This window comes from Lentinus tigrinus (assembly GCF_003813185.1).
Source record: "Lentinus tigrinus ALCF2SS1-7 unplaced genomic scaffold L226scaffold_42, whole genome shotgun sequence".
Taxonomy (NCBI): Eukaryota; Fungi; Basidiomycota; class Agaricomycetes; order Polyporales; family Polyporaceae; genus Lentinus; species Lentinus tigrinus.
Window position 1 is genome coordinate 88,212 of NW_027137951.1, and position 17,612 is coordinate 105,823.

The 17,612-nt window shown below is 54.0% G+C and overlaps 8 protein-coding genes across 8 annotated transcripts; 7 read left to right on the top strand and 1 right to left on the bottom strand.

The window, feature by feature from the left end:
- Positions 1-211: 211 nt before the first annotated feature.
- Positions 212-2,378, top strand: L226DRAFT_575198 (uncharacterized protein; the record flags this gene model as incomplete). Its single annotated transcript, XM_067685164.1, has 18 exons — positions 212-282; positions 345-426; positions 486-499; positions 552-593; positions 656-712; positions 769-778; positions 833-850; positions 907-932; positions 987-1,012; positions 1,063-1,097; positions 1,151-1,175; positions 1,253-1,262; positions 1,315-1,334; positions 1,396-1,508; positions 1,882-1,939; positions 2,005-2,029; positions 2,084-2,204; positions 2,262-2,378. The coding sequence occupies 18 exons, from the start codon at positions 212-214 to the stop codon at positions 2,376-2,378; spliced, it is 870 nt and encodes a 289-aa protein (XP_067530476.1).
- Positions 2,379-3,304: 926 nt separating this feature from the next.
- On the top strand, positions 3,305-5,488 carry L226DRAFT_575199 (uncharacterized protein; the record flags this gene model as incomplete). Its single annotated transcript, XM_067685165.1, has 22 exons — positions 3,305-3,432; positions 3,484-3,562; positions 3,612-3,625; positions 3,679-3,720; positions 3,775-3,831; positions 3,883-3,892; positions 3,948-3,965; positions 4,017-4,042; positions 4,105-4,130; positions 4,190-4,224; positions 4,275-4,299; positions 4,368-4,379; positions 4,439-4,454; positions 4,509-4,548; positions 4,604-4,704; positions 4,754-4,800; positions 4,855-4,867; positions 4,923-4,950; positions 5,003-5,060; positions 5,115-5,139; positions 5,198-5,312; positions 5,369-5,488. The coding sequence occupies 22 exons, from the start codon at positions 3,305-3,307 to the stop codon at positions 5,486-5,488; spliced, it is 1,035 nt and encodes a 344-aa protein (XP_067530477.1).
- Positions 5,489-5,764: 276 nt separating this feature from the next.
- L226DRAFT_262579 (uncharacterized protein) lies at positions 5,765-8,249 on the top strand. The gene is made up of 6 exons (XM_067673387.1): positions 5,765-5,962; positions 6,039-6,054; positions 6,121-6,230; positions 6,311-6,818; positions 6,870-7,630; positions 7,682-8,249. The coding sequence occupies exons 2-6, from the start codon at positions 6,039-6,041 to the stop codon at positions 8,135-8,137; spliced, it is 1,851 nt and encodes a 616-aa protein (XP_067530478.1). The 5' UTR covers positions 5,765-5,962; the 3' UTR covers positions 8,138-8,249.
- Positions 8,223-8,712, top strand: L226DRAFT_262693 (uncharacterized protein). Its single transcript, XM_067673388.1, has one exon. It carries the CDS (start codon positions 8,362-8,364, stop codon positions 8,626-8,628), a length of 267 nt encoding a protein of 88 aa, XP_067530479.1. The 5' UTR covers positions 8,223-8,361; the 3' UTR covers positions 8,629-8,712.
- A 90-nt stretch (positions 8,713-8,802) lies between these two features.
- Positions 8,803-10,189, top strand: L226DRAFT_554987 (alpha/beta-hydrolase; the record flags this gene model as incomplete). Its single annotated transcript, XM_067683028.1, has 7 exons — positions 8,803-8,947; positions 9,004-9,165; positions 9,226-9,328; positions 9,385-9,634; positions 9,691-9,896; positions 9,948-10,026; positions 10,080-10,189. The coding sequence occupies 7 exons, from the start codon at positions 8,803-8,805 to the stop codon at positions 10,167-10,169; spliced, it is 1,035 nt and encodes a 344-aa protein (XP_067530480.1). The 3' UTR covers positions 10,170-10,189.
- Positions 10,190-10,404: 215 nt separating this feature from the next.
- Positions 10,405-12,274, top strand: L226DRAFT_493592 (alpha/beta-hydrolase). The gene is made up of 9 exons (XM_067677446.1): positions 10,405-10,459; positions 10,529-10,592; positions 10,765-10,939; positions 10,999-11,160; positions 11,217-11,319; positions 11,377-11,626; positions 11,686-11,879; positions 11,942-12,020; positions 12,082-12,274. The coding sequence occupies exons 3-9, from the start codon at positions 10,786-10,788 to the stop codon at positions 12,163-12,165; spliced, it is 1,026 nt and encodes a 341-aa protein (XP_067530481.1). The 5' UTR covers positions 10,405-10,459; positions 10,529-10,592; positions 10,765-10,785; the 3' UTR covers positions 12,166-12,274.
- L226DRAFT_616497 (uncharacterized protein) lies at positions 12,235-13,625 on the bottom strand. The gene is made up of 2 exons (XM_067686913.1): positions 13,494-13,625; positions 12,235-13,432 (listed from the first exon to the last, which is right to left on the bottom strand). The coding sequence occupies exons 1-2, from the start codon at positions 13,540-13,542 to the stop codon at positions 12,435-12,437; spliced, it is 1,047 nt and encodes a 348-aa protein (XP_067530482.1). The 5' UTR covers positions 13,543-13,625; the 3' UTR covers positions 12,235-12,434.
- Positions 13,626-15,885: 2,260 nt separating this feature from the next.
- Positions 15,886-17,299, top strand: L226DRAFT_493595 (uncharacterized protein). The gene is made up of 4 exons (XM_067677447.1): positions 15,886-16,209; positions 16,271-16,498; positions 16,551-16,793; positions 16,851-17,299. The coding sequence occupies exons 1-4, from the start codon at positions 15,945-15,947 to the stop codon at positions 16,988-16,990; spliced, it is 876 nt and encodes a 291-aa protein (XP_067530483.1). The 5' UTR covers positions 15,886-15,944; the 3' UTR covers positions 16,991-17,299.
- Positions 17,300-17,612: the final 313 nt, after the last annotated feature.

Below are 17,612 nucleotides of genomic sequence, written 5' to 3' on the forward strand. Positions count from 1 at the left end.
GGCCGCCTGCGCACTCCCACGACTGCCACCTGCGCACTCCCTGCGGTGCTTGGCGAACACGTCCCCGCCATTCCGAATGTATCACAAAGCCCGGACGGACAAGTCAGGAGCGCCGTAACATGATGCGTTGTGGCAATCCTATTTTTATAGCCCTGTCGCGTGCTCACAACCCCCCTCTCGGACTTTGTGGATGCTCGAAGGCCTGTCCAAGATGTCGGCCACTTCAGTTGACACCGCTGCGACGCTAGCACCTATGTTACTTGGTACATCGCTTAGCCTGATGTGAGTATTCTCATGTGGGTCGAGCGTTGTGTTTCGACTGAAACTTTCCGCGACCTGCTCAGTCCGTATGGTATATCCTTGCATCAAATGTTCATCTACGCACGGGTGGGACAGAGGTCGGACGGGCCTTGCATTCGGTATTTGGTGCGTGATTCTCCTCTGTATAAGAGTACCCGTGCGGACTGCTGAGTGGTTCTATCCAGGCCCTGGTTGCTACGTGAGTAGGTCCTTTCATGGTCATTTCTTATACTCATGCCCCGTTTCGGAAGCTTCTTCGACACTCTGGAGATCGCATTTGCAATGCACTTCTGGTACGTACTCCTTCAGCCTATACTTTCGACCGTACTCGCTGATCTCACCGCGTCATGAGAAGCTACCACTACCTCGTCACTAACTATTCCAACCCGTCTGCCCTTAATCACACAGTTTGGTGGGTTTCCGCCCTTCATAAGACCATGTATGAAGGCTGGAGCTTACCTCCTTCAGGTCTCTGAACGTGAGCGTAAGCCAGTCGTTGACGAGAATCTGGCTAACAAATACGGCATGCCAGATCTCTGTCATCTCGGGGGTACGCCTTCCTCAGAGGTCTCGTCTTCTCCGTTGACACTCCCTTGATTTCTCCAGACATTCGTCATGCTTTTCACTCAAATGTTCGTCTACGTCCCTGTCTACGTCGAGGATGAAATACTGACACACTCGCTCAGATTCTTCCTCCGGAGGGTGTCCATGAGTATGTCGATCGGCTTGTGTCGTAGCTGCACAACGCTCAATCTAGTCCAGTCGAGCTAAAACACCGGCTCGTCGTGTATGCTGCAGTGAGTCGGCATGTTCACGGAATGTCAGATTATATGTCTAACTCTGCAGGTAGACTGTGTTTGTCTTGATAAAGTTCGGTATGTGCCTAAAATTCCATGTCAAACTATGTATTAAGACCTTCGATCGCTGTCTGTCACTCTGCCGTGCTCCGCAGGCCTCGCAATGTGTGAGTCACGTTAGTCCGTGCCAGTTCATCGCTCACCCTTTCCTATGCAGCTCTGGCGGGACGAGCGTCAGTATGTTCCTCGTGGATTCGAATTCTTGTTTACAGGAAAATGCAGGTTTACGGATGACCAGGGAAACGTCTATGTGCGAAGCGAGGTGCGCGGTCCTATCCCAATGCCTCTCATGATTCATCTCTCCGTCTCCGTGCGCTCAACCTGCTCCGCCTAGACGATAACCGCCCTGATGTATGCATGTGGCACCATGGCCAGTGTCATGCTCACGAGCATGCTGCTGAACGTGCTATTCAAATTGTCGGCGAGCCAGAGAGAGTACGTTCAGATCGAAACTCGTTCGAGGCGGCGTCATGGATTGGATGATGGTGTACTGCATCAATTCAGGTGGGTTCTATGTGTATTGAAGCTTTGCCATCGGCGTCTGACAACTCCGAGTCCACAGGGATGCTGATATGGTGCGTTGCCTTATATTTCACATGCATGCCCTCCGAACCCACCTGATCCCATTTAGTATCTCCGACCTCGTGTCTTTGATAGTGGTGAGCCTTTCTTGTGGCCGTATAGTATGGCGCCAAAGTGTACTCACTTCAAGTCGTATCTGTAGACGGTTGCGTCTCCGCATACCCTCTGGTGGACGTTCCCGGCTCAGTTCACAGTCAAATGTCAGTGCAGCCTGTACTAGTGGGTGTCTAGACGACTCCGAGCTGACTTTGACATCCATGCTCAGTCTATCTGAATACACTGTTCAGTGTGTAGGTGGCTCATCTTTGCTCGGCGGCATCCAGTCTGACCAGACCGTTGATCAGGCTCAACTCACGGAAGCAGTTGGATACTAAAGAAATCGTCCTCGGAGAAGACCTGTGCATCCCTCGAGCTATTGCGCGTGCCAATCGCCTCACGAAGGCTGAGAGGTGGAACGTGCCCCAGGTAGGCCTTTTCCTATCTGTGATCACTGAACCTATGCTAAGACGCTGGCTGTTCTAGCTCCCGGACAAGGCTCCGCCTATAATTGACGTCGTAGTCACTAGAGAGGTTGAAGGGGACGATTCAGGGGATACGATCAAGGGTGCTACCATAAGCTCTCACACTGTTCTCGCCTGAAGAAAACATCATATACTGTGCCCTCGAATAGTGTGTAATCAGAGTTCCAATATTCCCTTCAGCAGTTCGGGCAATTCGGGCGAGCCGTAAGGTCGAGCGCTTCCAGGCTGGCGCTTCCTGTTTTACTCCTTGACCACCGTGACGATGATACCGAGTCCCGACCTGCGCTGGAGAAGTCATACCTCGTGCAATAGGCATTCATCGGAATGAGTGAAGTATGTTAATTTGCCTCTTCCTACATGGATCACTCACTGACGACGCTCTCACTACAAAAAGGCGGATGCTACGTCACGCAGGAGTTCACTGGTTAACAAGGCTGATCTTGTCGGGAGGCGATGTTGAAAAGTTGCTCGGTAGTATGGAGAATTTTCGTACAAGGTAAGACTGAATTCTCGTAATCATCGATGCCTTGTGTCTCTTTTGGATGTGTTCCGGCATAAGAGCGCCCATGGAGGGCCGCAAGACACTGGGCGGTGTTGTGGAACACGTTGCGATGTAGACCCGTCTGTCGCAGACGATACTCAGGCAGCCGGTGGAGAGTACCGTCAACTTCGCGCCCACATTCCCTTGTTCTCTGGTGTCTTCGTGATGATGATGTCCCTATGCGCCCATCAGTGAGGCTTCCTGACCAGTACTAGGGTTTGCACGAACATCGGTTAGCGATCGGAAGGCTCGTACTACGGACCTTCCATAGGTTGTGATAATGCATCTGTACCAAGGGCTCGAGCTGATGCCCATTCACTCGCAGGTACTCCTAACTGGCGCCCGATGTGGAACCAACTTCCATCCTGCATCTTCCGGCCCTTCTTGAGCGGCATCTTGTGGCGCTTCATCATATGATGGAACGTTGAGGTCTTTGTAGGTGCACCTTACTCCAGTCCTTTTATCCTTGACGGGTGCACACCTCTCGCCTTGCTTGCAGAACGATGCCTCACACTTCCACTTTCTCTGATGTACTGTCGACGGCCTCGAGCCTCGCTCCCTCGGTTGGCTCTCTCCCTAGCTTAAATGATACATATGGCGCACTACTTCTGGGTTCCTTCTTGAATATCTTGTGAGTACCCCGGCTTGAACCATGAGAAAGATGATTGAAGTCCGTGAACAGATTGTACGGACTTGCACTACACCAATTGTATCGATATTTCCGCTTCTGCCCTACGGATACTCCCTTCATTAGAGCCATTGTGAGTCACCCTCCCGCTATAGTCAGTCGACTTGCTGATGCTGTATCAGGTCAGCATCGCAATGTGTGTGATCCATGACCTGCTTTGCCACAACTAGATGCCTATCCAGCTCTCAGGCTTCTAGAGACCCTCCATTCCGCCTTCGCTATCCATGCATGGTGTGCCTGTTGTAACACCGTCCCGCGTCTGCATAACATCTCACAAGTGAACAGTTATTACTATCTTGTATCAAACTACTTCGACCCTCTCGTGCTCCTCCGAGGTGTATGGTATGCCTTCCCAGTATACCCTATCTTAGATCTGTATTGACGGCTTGTCAGGTCGCTGAATGTGAGTTTCCGCTCTTGTGTGCTTCTGGTTTCACTCATTTCTTGTTCACCCGCAGTGTTTCCCCGTTATCGGAGTGAGTTGCCAGTTCCTGTCCCGGGTCCATATGCTAATGGCAATACTGCAGGCCGGAGTGATGATCTCAACACAGACGTGCGTGATGTCGCATATGATATCCAGCTCGCAGCTTATTGCCGAAATCTGATTTGTCATAGGTTCTTCATCCGACGTGTTTCTATAAGTACGTCCGATCGATCTAATATCGAAGCGCTTCATGGGCTCATCCTCCGCCTTGTATAGTTGCTTTCGAGTTCAAAGTACTAGCCACGTTAGCTGTGAGTTGGTTCGATTATGTCCGCCTGCGCGCGGCTTATCTCTTCCATAGGCTGCATTCACACTCGCCAAGTTCGGTACGCTACTCGTCCAGTCTTAGCACTTCGTCGCTCTAAACGAACTGTCTCCCTCCGATACGATGCAGGACTTATCGTGGGTAAGAACGTCTTACTCGTTGGCTCTTTCGATTTATAGTTCGCTCATATGTCCCTAAAGACCTCACAGTCAAAGTGTGCGTACTTGCGCTTCCCGGACACAACTTCCGGTGTTAATGGACCATATCTAGATTCAAGACGAACTCCGTCGAAGCTTTCATCTATGAAATCGTAAGCTCATATCTCTCCATTCATAATCATCTCTCCCAGCTAACGATGACCCCAGGGCCTGATCTCGGCGACCTTCTCAACCGCTGTTGTCGCTGATGTCCTGCTGACAGGCGCACTCATCGCAGTTTTGCAGCGTGGTCGTGTTACGCAGAAAGGGTGGGTGGGTGTCTTGCTACTTCCTGTCCACTCTGACAACGACGTCCAGCGACCATTCATTCTGGGACACCGCAGTGATATATGGGATCAACACTGGTGAGTACTCTGTTATCCGTTTCCATGGTATCAAACTCACTGACAAGTTCTCAGGACTTCTTATTGCGTAAGTTCACTGAGAAGCGTATGTACTACAATGCACATCATTGACATGGCCTCAGAATCTTCGACCTGGTGACGCTAATACTAGTGAGTAAGCGTTCTCTCGAGCCGAACTGATCCATGCTGACGCTAAGAACAGGCAGTGGCTGCGCGTAACACCGTCTGGTGGTCGGCTTTGAACCAGGTCACAGTGAAACGTGAGTGTTACTGCCCCATTCCAGGCGCATGCACTGATCGCATCCTTCCCGCAGTATACGTGAATACCCTTCTCTGCGTGTGAGTCAAAACGCTCACGGACGATCTATTATGACGACACACTCATTGTCATGCACAGCTTGAACTCTCGTAACATCCCCAAGGTCCCCGTTGTCAGTACGAAGGCATACAGCATGAGTGCCATCGCCCGTGCCAACCGCACTGCGACCGCGGAGCGCTTTAACTCCCCTCAGGTAAGACCTTGCTCTGCATTCCGAGCTCTTCCCTTCTCACTTACACCCTTGCGTAGCTCCCGGAGCCGCCTCGCATTCTAGACATCAGAGTCACGACCGAGATCGAGGGCGACCTCCCGTCTCCGAAGCCACTGATCAAGAAGGGAACAAGCGAGAGCTCGTTGTCTATTGTGTAGTCGCCGTAGTTGCCGCCTTCGTCCTCATTTGCACGTTCTATCGAATCTCGGAAGATACCATGTCATACAAACACGAAATGCCAGCATTATTAGTTCTCAAACCATACCCGTTGCGTTCTGTACGTATGCCGCCTTCCTTATGCTCTGCGCTGTTCGCGGCAATTCCTAGAGCCGGAGCACTCATCTGCGCCCGCAGTGTTATGTATAGTCCCTAGGGTTCACTGCGGCGATGGTTGGCACAAGAAGCCTCACCTATACGACTCTCATCGATGATATGCGGTTCCAGCGGCCCGCGTGTGAGTGTCGGCGTCGGCGGCACTATACACGTCACCCAGTTGCGGACGGAGTCGGAATGATATCATCAAGTTGAACCCCAAGCGCGTCCGAGGACAATTCAGACCTTGCGCACGTACTCTTTAGCTGCAGGTTGCCATTGCATCCACTTTCGGCGTCCAGGTATCAGGCCACCCGACGGTACGCCCGGCTTTAGCGTATTGACACATCCCTGCGCTCATTATGCGCTGACTCCGGGCGCGGTCATACTTAACAGATGGGTCTTAGGTGGTGTGAGTATCCCCTCTCCTCTCATACATCACTCGAAACGAGCAGAGACTCATCTTCGAGCATGGCAGCAAGCGCCATATCTCTCCATGCATCAGACCACCCCATCAAGTCCGTGACGATCTTCCACTCCGACACTGGTACTGCAGAAATCACACGCACGTTCCCACTCAGCTTACGGGTCAGTGACCACGACCTTCTCCTGTGTGTATTACTCACGAGCGAGGCCCTGGCCGCATTTTCAACCCAATCATACTATAGGGCGAGAAGAACGTGGTGAACATCGACGGCATCTCGAGTTGCATCGACCTTGACTCTCCGCGGATCCGCGTACTCTCGGGACCTTCTGGCGTCCGCGTCTTCGACATATGCTGCAACATCGAGGAACTCTCCGCCAAATGCGAAGCCTTGGTCGCCAAACGGACGCTCCGCCAGCAGGAGTACGACAGGCTCGTGGAAACCGCCTCCCGACTGCATGTCTCGCATGGGATTGCGCACTCTCTCATCCAGAATGTTTCCGGCTTCGCCAAGGACTCTCAGGATCCGCCGGGCTCCAAGGCGGGTCATGAAGTCGATCAGTTGATGCAGACCCTCGTCCAGCAGATGCGCAGTGCATCGGACGCCCTACAGACTCTCGATCGCCAGATCCTCGAGCTAGAGCGGGAGCTCTCCGTCCCGCTTCAGTCGCGGAAGGGTGATGGTTCCACGGTGATTACAGTCACCATACTCGCGGAGCAGGAGTGCGAGGTGACCTTGCAGCTAACGTACCGTGAGTGGTTATCAACTCATTCTGCTCTTGAGAAATGCTCACCTGTGCTAGTGGTGACGGGAGCGCGGTGGGAGCCGCACTACGACCTCCACGCACAGACAGCGGGGGACGGGCGACCATGCGCGGATATCACCCTCCACCATTATGCTAAGATCACCCAATCAACCGGGGAAGAATGGAAAGACACAGAGATCACGTTAAGCACATCGAGCTCGCAGAGTCTTACTGGCCTCTCCATACCCTCCCTCGACCCTCGGCATGTCTCCCCAAAGCAGGTCAACCCGCCCCAAGCTCGTCTGTTGTCGTCCACGCATATCTCGACGCTAGCAAAGGCGCATCCCCTTACCGTAACTCCTGGAGGTTTTCACCTCCACGCAGCCGGTTCCGGGAGCAACTTGCAGACGAGAGTCCCCCAGCCCAGTAAGGATACACAGGCTGCACCAGAAGACGCATACGTGCATATTCCCCATCCAGATACCGCATCCCATTTTATCGCCCCTCTTACCTCCACAACTCAGTCTCTTGCCCACGCCACAGTGAATTCTGCCCCTCTCTCGTTCGTTCATAATCCAGCACATTCGTACCGTGTAGGCGACGGCGAGGCCGTTTCCCTACCCAGCGACGGCCTGGCACACACGGTCCCTCTCACGACTCTGCGTCTCCGCGCTGAGCCTGAGTATGTCTGCGTACCGCGGAAGTCCAGCGCAGTGTTCATGCAGGCCCGGATCCAGAATACGGGCAAGCATGAGCTGCTCGCAGGGCCCGTCCGTGTGTACCTCGACGATCAGTTCGTCGCGAAGACTGTTCTTCATGTATGTTGCTCCTCCAATGAGTCAAGAGCTCTAGACTGACAATTATGGCAGCATGTCGCCGCGAATGAGAGCTTCGTGTGTATCCTCGGGGTGGATACACGGCTCAAGGTTTCGTACCACCAGCGGTCGCACCCCGGAAGCCCACAAAGCGCTACGGATGTCATGAAGACAACAGCATATTCGACGACAATCACCGTGACCAACGACCATGACCTCGATATCGCGCATCTGATTGTCCGAGACTCCCTCCCTGTGAGCGACGATGACGCGAAGATCAAAGTCTCGATGCAGAAGCCTGAGGATCTTGCGCAAGCCAAAGATGGGGAGGAAATGGCTGTCGCTACGAACACAAACTCGGAAGCCAAAGCGAATGTGCGAGTACGGTGGGCCAAGGCCGAGCATGGGAGGGGTGGGCGAGAGGAAGGGATGTATGAGTGGGTATGTGGGCTTCATGCGGGCGCAGAGATCGTGTTAGAGGCGGAATGGGTGGTCACTGCGCCAGCTTGAAGCAATGTCGGGTGGGCGCAGGCTCCGAACGCCGTTTGGACACCTCGTGTTGGCAGGGATTGCAGGACGTCTCAGGATCTTTGATTTGAACTCTTTCGGTTATGGATTTGCATTGTATCAGTCGTCATAAGGTGCCCAGGGAAAGCGCCATGAGAACGGGGTGACACCAACATCTGCAGTCAAGACCGCCACTCCCTCGGATTGCCCGCAATTCGCATGCGTCAATGAACATCTGGCAGAAAGCGAATTCTGGGCGTAACATACAGAGTGGCGGCGTCCACTGGTGCAGCGCCTTGACATCCGAGTCGTATGGTGGCAAACCATTTGGCAGCACCACGCGGCACCATGGACGACCACGCCGATCGTTACTGAGCTGTCTTTCACGATCGTGGGGGATACAACACGAGGAATGCTTGGTATCCTGGGGACGCAAGCACAATCCACATCACCGCCAAGGGCTTATAAGCAAGTCTGAGGCCATGGAAGGCTAGCAGACTGTGTCAAGAATCGAGACCACAAGTTGACTCCCTCGTACTGCATTCGCCCCGATCTAAGTCGGGACTTTTCGACTCTTGTGCGTATCGCAACTCGTCTGGACCTTCACATCCGTTGAGCATTCATGCTGATACTTCGTCCCCCAAGACCCAAGTTGGACGTGTACTCTCATGGTTCGCAACTCGACACACATCGTCAACGTGTATCCTTCGCCTCGCTTCAAGGACGGCCTCCGCTTCGTCGCGAAGCGTTACGTCGGGGATGAGTGCAACCCAGATGGCATCACGCTTTTGTTCTTCCATTGCACGGCATCTCGTGAGTCAAATTCAAAGACATCATCTACATTTCGAGTGATCTGACATATGATATAGCCAAGGAAATATTTGGGCCCACCATCCTCAACCTTCTGTCGAAGAAGCACCCAACTTGGCGCGCATGTATGATCCGCGAGGCCTGGACGTTCGATCACCCTGGTCACGGTGAGGCTGGTGTATTGAACAGCAGTGCGCTGAAGCAGCAAGAGACCGGCGTTAGTAAGTTCGTTACTGCTGGCAACTGACATGCCCTACTGGCTCACAATTGCGGTCCTGCAGCCGTCGGGGAGTGGTGCGAGAGCTTCAAGGCATTCTACGCCTCTGGCATATTTGATGGCCACACCCTTGTCCCCCTCGGGCACTCCCTTGGAGCCACTGCAGCGTGAGTTCCCTGAGCACATGACTTGGCATATACATGATCTCATGCGTGTTGAACAGCCTGCTCGCAACCGTCCCGAGCAGCCTGCCAGCAGTTCCATTCAAGGCGCTCATCTTCATCGAGCCCTCAATGATCACCCAAGATGCCTGGAATGAGCACGTCAAGGAGCAAGAGCGTTCACTGACGCTGGTCTGCTCGATGATACTCAAGCGACGCGACACCTGGGACACCCGCGCGGACGCCAGACGTTACTTCGAGTCCCGGCTCCCGTGGTCAACGTGGGATCCACGTGCGATGGACCTCTTCATTGTGCGTGCTCTCTTTTCCTAAGCTCGTGCTACTAGCACTGAAGTGTAGACTGCTAGAAACACGGGCTGAAGGAGATTCCATTGCAAGAACACGGATCGAACACAGTGCCCGAGACTCGGGTCACCCTGTGCTGCGACAAAGGGCAGGAGTACAGCCAGTACAAGAATAGGGCGCCGCACATCCTCGCTACCGAGCACCTCAGGACGCTCGATGCCTCTATTCCTGTACACTTCATCTTGGGTGAACGCGAGAGTCCGATAATGTACGTTTATCTACTGCACTTGACCCGCAGATTATTCTCATGTTTTGGCAGTCCGAAGTACTGCCACGAGTCCGTCCTTGCCGTGAAGCCGGTTGCATCGTTGCAGACGGTATCTGGAGCAGGGCATTTTGTACGTCTCAGCATCTTCTTTGAGCTTGCCCACTCTCACACAAGAAACCTCAGGTGCCACAAGAGAAACCGAACGAACTTGCGACATGCATCGTAAGGATACTCACCGGCGAAGCCGCGTTCCAAGTTCGAGCAACTTTGTAAATATCTCCGTGTCCGGCCTGTAGTTGTGAGCCGTCGTGTTCTGAATCGCAGTTCTGGTGTCGTGTCAAACAAGGGGAGGAGAGAGCCTGGACAGAGCGAATCGACACGGAATGAATTTCGGAGACAAGGAATGTTTGCCAGTGGCTTGCAATACAGACGCCTAGATGATTTAGGGCAGGCAAAGTCGCGTTGCTCCCGCCCTCCGGGGTCATCTTTGCTTCTATATTACCGCCACGGTTTCATCATCATGATGCATGCGTATTGATATTGAGCAGTGTGGTTTTACGCGAGTGAGTTTCTCGGGTCGTATATCAGCTGAAGACCGGAACTGCTGAGATAATATTCTTCTTGATACCTAGCTACTAAAGTATCTGCCACCAGGCCTCATACATAATAAGACACCTTCTGCTACTGGGCGCAAAGGTGAGCTTTGCGGACGTTTAATCTTGAACGTCGCGCGTTACAGCCGAGCACCCGGGGTTACTTGAGGATGTTCCAGATCGGCGCGTAGCAGCCATATGGGGTTTAGCGTTTCATGCTTCCTATCACCACACACAGATGAACCGCGCTGACACTGGGGACTTTGATTCTGCAGGATAAGTACGCTCGTTCTACCATGACTCAGATGCAAAGCACGACGAGCACCTTCACCGCATCGCCTTCGCCTCGCTTCGAAGGAACTGGGCTTAATCTCGTCGCTAAACGCTATGTAGCGGAGGATCACAACCCCGATGGTGTTACCCTCATTTTCTTTCACTGCACAGGCTCCCGTGAGTCGAGGCTCGCCCCCGAGATGCCATCTCACTACTGACACTAACGTGGTATACAGATAAGGAAGTCTTCGAACCTATCATACCCGACCTACTTGCCTTGAAGCATCCAGTCGAGGGCAAGCCCATTGTCCGCGAAGCCTGGTTGCTCGATAACCCAGCCCATGGCGACGCTTCGGTCTACAATGACGAGGCACTGAAGCGCCAAGAGGCAGGTTTCAGTACGTTGCCACGCGCACTGTACATTGCATGGTTAGATTGACAACCCGTCGCCCAGCTGTAGAAGAATGGTGCGAGTGTTTCAAGATACTGTACGCCTCCGGTGCCTTCGAAGGCCATACCCTCATACCCATCGGGCACTCTGTCGGCGCGACGGCAATGTAAGCCTTAGTTCCACAAACAGCCGATCCAGAGTCTGACCATCACGCATTACCCAGCATCCTCGCGACGATGCCAAGCGCCCTCCCACCAATCTCATTCAAGTCACTCATCCTCGTCGAGCCCTCGCTCATCACCAGAGCCGCATGGGACGAGCACCTCGAGCAACAGGAATTCGCGCTCAAGACAGTCTCCACTATGATCACGAAGCGGCGCGACACGTGGAAAAGCCGCGCGGACGCCAGAGCATACTTTGAGGCCCGCATCCCATGGGGAAGCTGGGATCCGCGCATCCTCGATCTCTTCGTGGTGCGTACTCAAGGACTCGCACGTTCTCGGACTATCTATACTCATGCTGTTGATGCTAGCAACACGCCCTGAGAGAAGTCACCGTGGAAGAGAACGGCCAGCCGGTGAAGAAGGTCACGTTGTGCTGCACCAGGCTGCAGGAGTACACCCAGTACACGAACACTGAGCCGCACTTCGTCGCTGCGGACCGCGTTGGGACGCTCGACCGCTCCGTGGCCGTGCACGTTATTCTCGGGGAACGCGAAGACGTCGTGTACGTCTCTCCTTTCTCCTGTACTCTTCACCACTTCAGAATTCCTCATGCTCGCTCACCAGCCCCGAGTATTGCCATGACTCGGTCTTGGAGCTGAGACCGGTCGCGTCGTTGCAGAAAGTGCCCGATGCTGGACATTTCGTATGTCTCCCATTCACTCGAGTACCATGCCCCAAGCTGACTGCTGAACTCGCGACGACAGGTGGTGCAGGAGAACCCGGATGGTTTGGGTGTCGCCATTGCACGGATACTCACGGGAGAAGCTGCGCCACGTGCCGCTCTGTAGAGCTCCCAGTAGTAGAGTATATGACCGCGCGTCGGATCGCAGACAGACAAACTTGTAGGATATCATGGACGAGGCAGACAGAAATAGATATGGATTAGCAATATACCACGACCAGGCGCAGCACGAAAATTGTAAGTAGCTACATGACAAACTCCAGAGCGTCCAAATCACAAAAAAAGGAAGAACAACGGGCGTTCTCTGACGCGCACAAGCGAAACAGCAAGATGCTGCGGAGTTCTCTTGGAAGGGTATGCAACTCGGAAAAGCTTTCAGGCAGTCGCGCTGGATACGACCGACGACACAACCGTCGTAGACTCAAGGACGCTGCTCGACGCGTCGACAGTAGTCGAGACCGCGGAGGAGGCATCGATGGTAGTGGAGAGGACGGACGAGGACGCGTCAGCGGAGGTCAGGACCGAGCTCGACGTGTCGACCGTGGTGGAGACGGCGCTCGACGCGTCCGAGGTGGCAGTGGCGATATCGCTCGTCGAGGCCTCGACGGACGTGGCTGACGCCTCAGTAGAGCTCACAACAGACGTGGCCGACGCCTCAGTAGAGCTCACTACAGACGTCGCGGAGGCTTCAGCAGAGCTCACGGCCGACGTCGCGGAGACCTCGGCGGAGCTCACGTCAGACGTTGCAGAGGCCGCTGCGGAGCTCACAACAGACGTCGCCGACGCATCAGCAGAGGTTGCGACCGACGTCGCGGAGGCCTCAGCGGAGCTCGCGTCAGACGTCGCCGATGCATCGGCAGAGGTTACGACGGATGTCGCCGACGCATCGGTAGAGGTTACGACAGACGTGGCGGAAGCCTCAGCGGAGGTGAGGACGGACGCAGGGTCCGCGGGCGCGCTCACGGATGAGCCGGGGTGGTGGCCATGGTGCTTGCCGCTGCCGGGATTGCCCCCGAAGAAGAACCCGCCGGAGGGTGCAGCGGGTGCGCCGGAGGGCGCTGCGCCGCTGGCGAAGGAGAAGGGCAAGCCGCTGGGGAAGCCAGAGGGAAGCACGGTGGGGAGGCCCGAGGGCAGGGCAGTAGGGAAGCCCGAGGGAAGGTCAGACGGGAGGCCCGAAGGGAACCCTGAGGGGAGACCGGAAGGGAGGTCAGACGGGAGACCTGAGGGGGCACCAGAGAGTACACCGCTGGGAGCGTCGGAGGGGACGCTGGGGATGGAGGTCGCGATGGAAGTAGCGATGGAGGTCACGTCGGTGGACACGCTGGTAGGAACAGCGGAGGAGTCGACGCCAGTATCGACGGGGGCCGCACCACCTGTACGCGTCGAGGCATCAGTACTTCACACGGGGCAAGGATAGGGACAAATGAGACATACCACGGGTGACGAGGACGGCGGCGAGAACGAAGTTAAGCATGTGCATCATCTTGGATGTATGGAATGCGAAGTTTTAAGACAGATAAAGAATGTCAAGGTGAGCACAGCGAACGAGAGAGAAGAGGAAGGCAGGGTGATGAGGACGTCCGCTGGTGCTTGCCCATCTTTATAAGGCGATTCAGATGGAAGTGCTGCGGCATGTTGGCGAGGTAAAACACCAACCGTCGAATCCCGGGACTTACGCGACGCTTACGGTTCTTCGAGTGGAGTAGAACAGGCGGCAAGTCCATAGAGACGCCTATGCGAGAAGGTGCGTAGCATTGAGTGCTGCGCGTGATGCACCACTAGAATTTGCGAATCGCGATGGCGTAAGGCGGTCGTTTTTCGTGTCATTTAACGATTGTTACTCAAAGGGCTCGCGTGTGCCATATCGCGCATTGATCTTGATGTCCTTAGGCATTATATCAACCGTTTGCAACCTGATGACTTTGTGAAAAGTCTGTCTGTAAAACGGCACAAATCATATGAGTAGATGAGCGACTCACCAATCAGCACGATGGAACTTGCAGCCTCGCTCACTGGTCGTTCTACCGACGCTTGCCTATTTCAGATGCGCAGTCGTGGCGGGCTTCGGATCCGATCCAAGTTCCAGCCCCGGCTTTCTGCCCACCTTCCTCGTCCTCACTAAGTATAGTACTGCTCTTTGTTCGAGTCAGCGTATCCTACGTTGGCCGAACGTACTTTCACGATCGCTGAATGGTGACATCATCCCCAAACTTTTAGACGATCACTTGCAGCTCTTGCTTACTCCGAGCGTGCGTCTGCTCCACTCAAGATCAGTTCGCAGCGATCAATGCGATGAGCGTGGTAAGTCGCTTACTTTCGGTCGGACTTATGTTCACGGTCCCGGTGCGAGGGAAGCTTTGCTTTGCCAGTATGCCGCGCGCGTCGGGTTCCGCAGTGCCCTGTGTAGAAACTGTAAGCTGCGGGACCGACGATCACGCTTGCGACGAGCGGACGTACCGCCCTCGGGCATTACACTCGCCTGATGGCGTGACCTGCCCCGTACATACGCCATTCAAAGCCAGGGAAGTCCGTTGTGATGAATTTCCCCGCTGCGGTGCTGATCGCAGGTGATCGGAGGACATGCTCCGTTCGCCAGTTGCTGTTTGCGCTATTCGGACGTCAATCATCGTGTTTGTCTCGGAGACCTGACGATGATTCCACCGGCGGCATCACATGCAGTCATAGTTCCTCCAAGGTATTGAACGGACGGTCTGTCGCTGAGTATTCCATGTGAAAGTGACTTGAGGTACGTACACATACATTCCGTTACACTCAGCCCGGACCGCTGACCCAAGTGCTCAACACCTGCTGCATCCTGTTCGATCTCCTATTTCATATGAGTGCAGTAGACTTCCCTTGAGCTGTCGCACTAACTCGAAGCTGCACCCAGCCTGTCGCGAGGGCATGAGCTGGAGATGTCGCTACCCCTAAATTCATTGCACATGCCCGCAATCTTGCCAGCTAAATTTCTCGGCAATAGATCCAATGGCTTCAGAGTCACCGTCTGGGTCATCCAGGACCTGCTAGAGTACGGCTTCTCCGCTCGCGGCAGTACTACTGTGCGCTCAGAGAGCAACTTAGTAACGTACCTCCACAACGTACCTCCACAATGAAGTTTGCATCCTATAGCAATAAGTTTGAGGGATGAACAGCCGCGATACGCAAGTCTGACAGAGATGGCGAACCATTGTTGCTCGCTGAGCGCGAGACCGTACTAAAGGCGCGCCTAGTAACAGTACTAGTCAGGCGGCACAGACTATAATTAGGGCAGGCCGTAGTTGTTACTCGGGTTATTGACCAACTTGTTACAGCCGTTTTCATATCGATAGGCCCTTTTCGAATAATTAATATGGATGGGGCAGATCACGAAATACCAGTTCCGCTCGCTGGCGAGCCTACGCGATGGCCGCCAACCATTTCCCACTGGATCATTTTCGTCCTCCGCCAGCGTCCGCCTCAGCCGGCAATCAGTACATATTTTGCGGAGGGGCCTATCGATATGAAAACGGCTGTAGGTCTGTAAACAGACTTGTAGTCAACTATTGATCTTACTAATTGGCTCAAACTTATCAATGTGAGCCTGCCCTGAAGTCCCTATGACTAGCCACCGTGATCCCCCACCTCATACTTACTCTCAGTCCAGAGGGGTGTCTGGGATATCTTCTTGAGCGCAACAAATATCATCATCCGGTATGTCGACTGTGGCTCGTATGCACAGGCGGACACGGCTGTCATGGACTGTAAACTGTCAGTCCCTGAGATCGCAGCCTGAGCGTCATTATTTGAGCGAACAGATTGTACCGGCGCCTTCAAATCCAGCTTTCGACATCCACTGAGCTTTTATCTAGACCTCCAACATCCACCCAGGCACCGTAAGGATCTGCGATGTCCGAGAACGAGCAGAGCTCAAGTTCAAGTTTCGGGTCCTCTACCCAAGTATCGTCTGTGCCAGGGACGAGCCTCTTCGGTAGCACGACGGCGAGGCTGGCGCAGACAACACCACTTTTTACGCAGGGATTCCTCTCCTCTCCACCTCTTCAGCAGCCTCATCAGTCCCAGCAGCAAATTGCGACGCACACAGGTGTATCGTGTGGCTTCTGCGGAAAGGCGAACATCAAGGGCATTCGCTACAAATGTCTCCAGTGCTTCTGTGAGTACCAATCTTCACGCAGTGCGTCGCCCACTGGATTTACCAACAACGAGTCTTGCAGCGTACGATCGATGTGAATTCTGTATGGCAGCTCCCAGGGCATGGGATGCTCACGACCGCTCTCACCATTTCTTCCCAATCCACTACCCGGACAACGTGGCCGACTACAACCTCGTCAAGAGCGCCCCTTCGGTGCCGCCGGGTCGAGTAATTCATCACGGAATCAGCTGTGACGGATGTGGGAAGAAGAACATCGAAGGCACATGGCACCGGTGCCTTGTTTGTGAGGGTACGTCCAATGTCCTTGGGATTTGGGTGTCTGAGACTCACCTTAACGTCAGATTTCGATTTCTGCGAGACCTGTATCGCAAACTCGTCCAAGCGAGAGGCGCACCACGTTGCACATCCGTTCTTTCCCATCTCCTCGATATTCGGCAGAGCCAAATATGAAACTATGCGAAACGCCTATCGCGCAGTAGGGAGCACTACCTTTGCGACCTCCCCGTCCCATATCGGTATCACCTGCGATATGTGCACTCACTCGCCGGTTAACGGAGTCCGCTACAAATGCTTGGACTGCGCCGGTAAGTTACATACTTGTGATGGGGAGAAGTGCGGTAGTCTGACCCCGTGTTGACCAGACTTTGACCTTTGCGCTCAATGCTTCGCGAATCCCATGCAGCGTCAGATTCACAGCTTGAGGCACGTCTTCTTCCCCATCGTGTCTCCAGGAGACCTTTCACAGTTCAACCATGCATTGGCTATCCGCCAGACGCAGTAGGAATGTGAAGTATAGGATGAACCACGACTGTCTTGTGAGAGCATCCAGAGGGCACGATACGATATATTCTGTACACCTATGCAGCCTCGAGTGTGCATCGGACCTTGTTCTTCTCCATGCGAACCTCGTTTCCGGCAGCTCAGGGCTGTCAACACTATCTATAGGATTCATTGCCTTGTGAGCCGGCGAATTGGTAGTGGTGATCTTGCAAGCACATGTTCTCGCTCCGATGGCGCCTAACGAGGCCTACATAACAGCATTCGTCTGCTGTTTTCCTGTTACATACCCTCATCCCCACCGATCCAGACTTTCACACTATAGATTGGATTCCCCATGATTTGCCATCGCAAACACAGGTATGTTTCATTCCATCTCTTCAACTCGCGCGCTGCGAACATACTTGTCCGTGGAAAATTTACCGAGCTGCTCGAGATGAACATGCCGTCTTTGCCCAAATGTATGAAACCTGCACGCTCGATGGCCAGTGTACCGCGCATCGCTCCATTCTGCAGCTTCGAAAATTACTTGCTGTGTAGTCAGTCCAAGCGCGATCTTTCCCGGAACCAACTCGATTCAGCGCCAATGCAAGAAATACACGAAGTTACGCATTCCAATACTACAT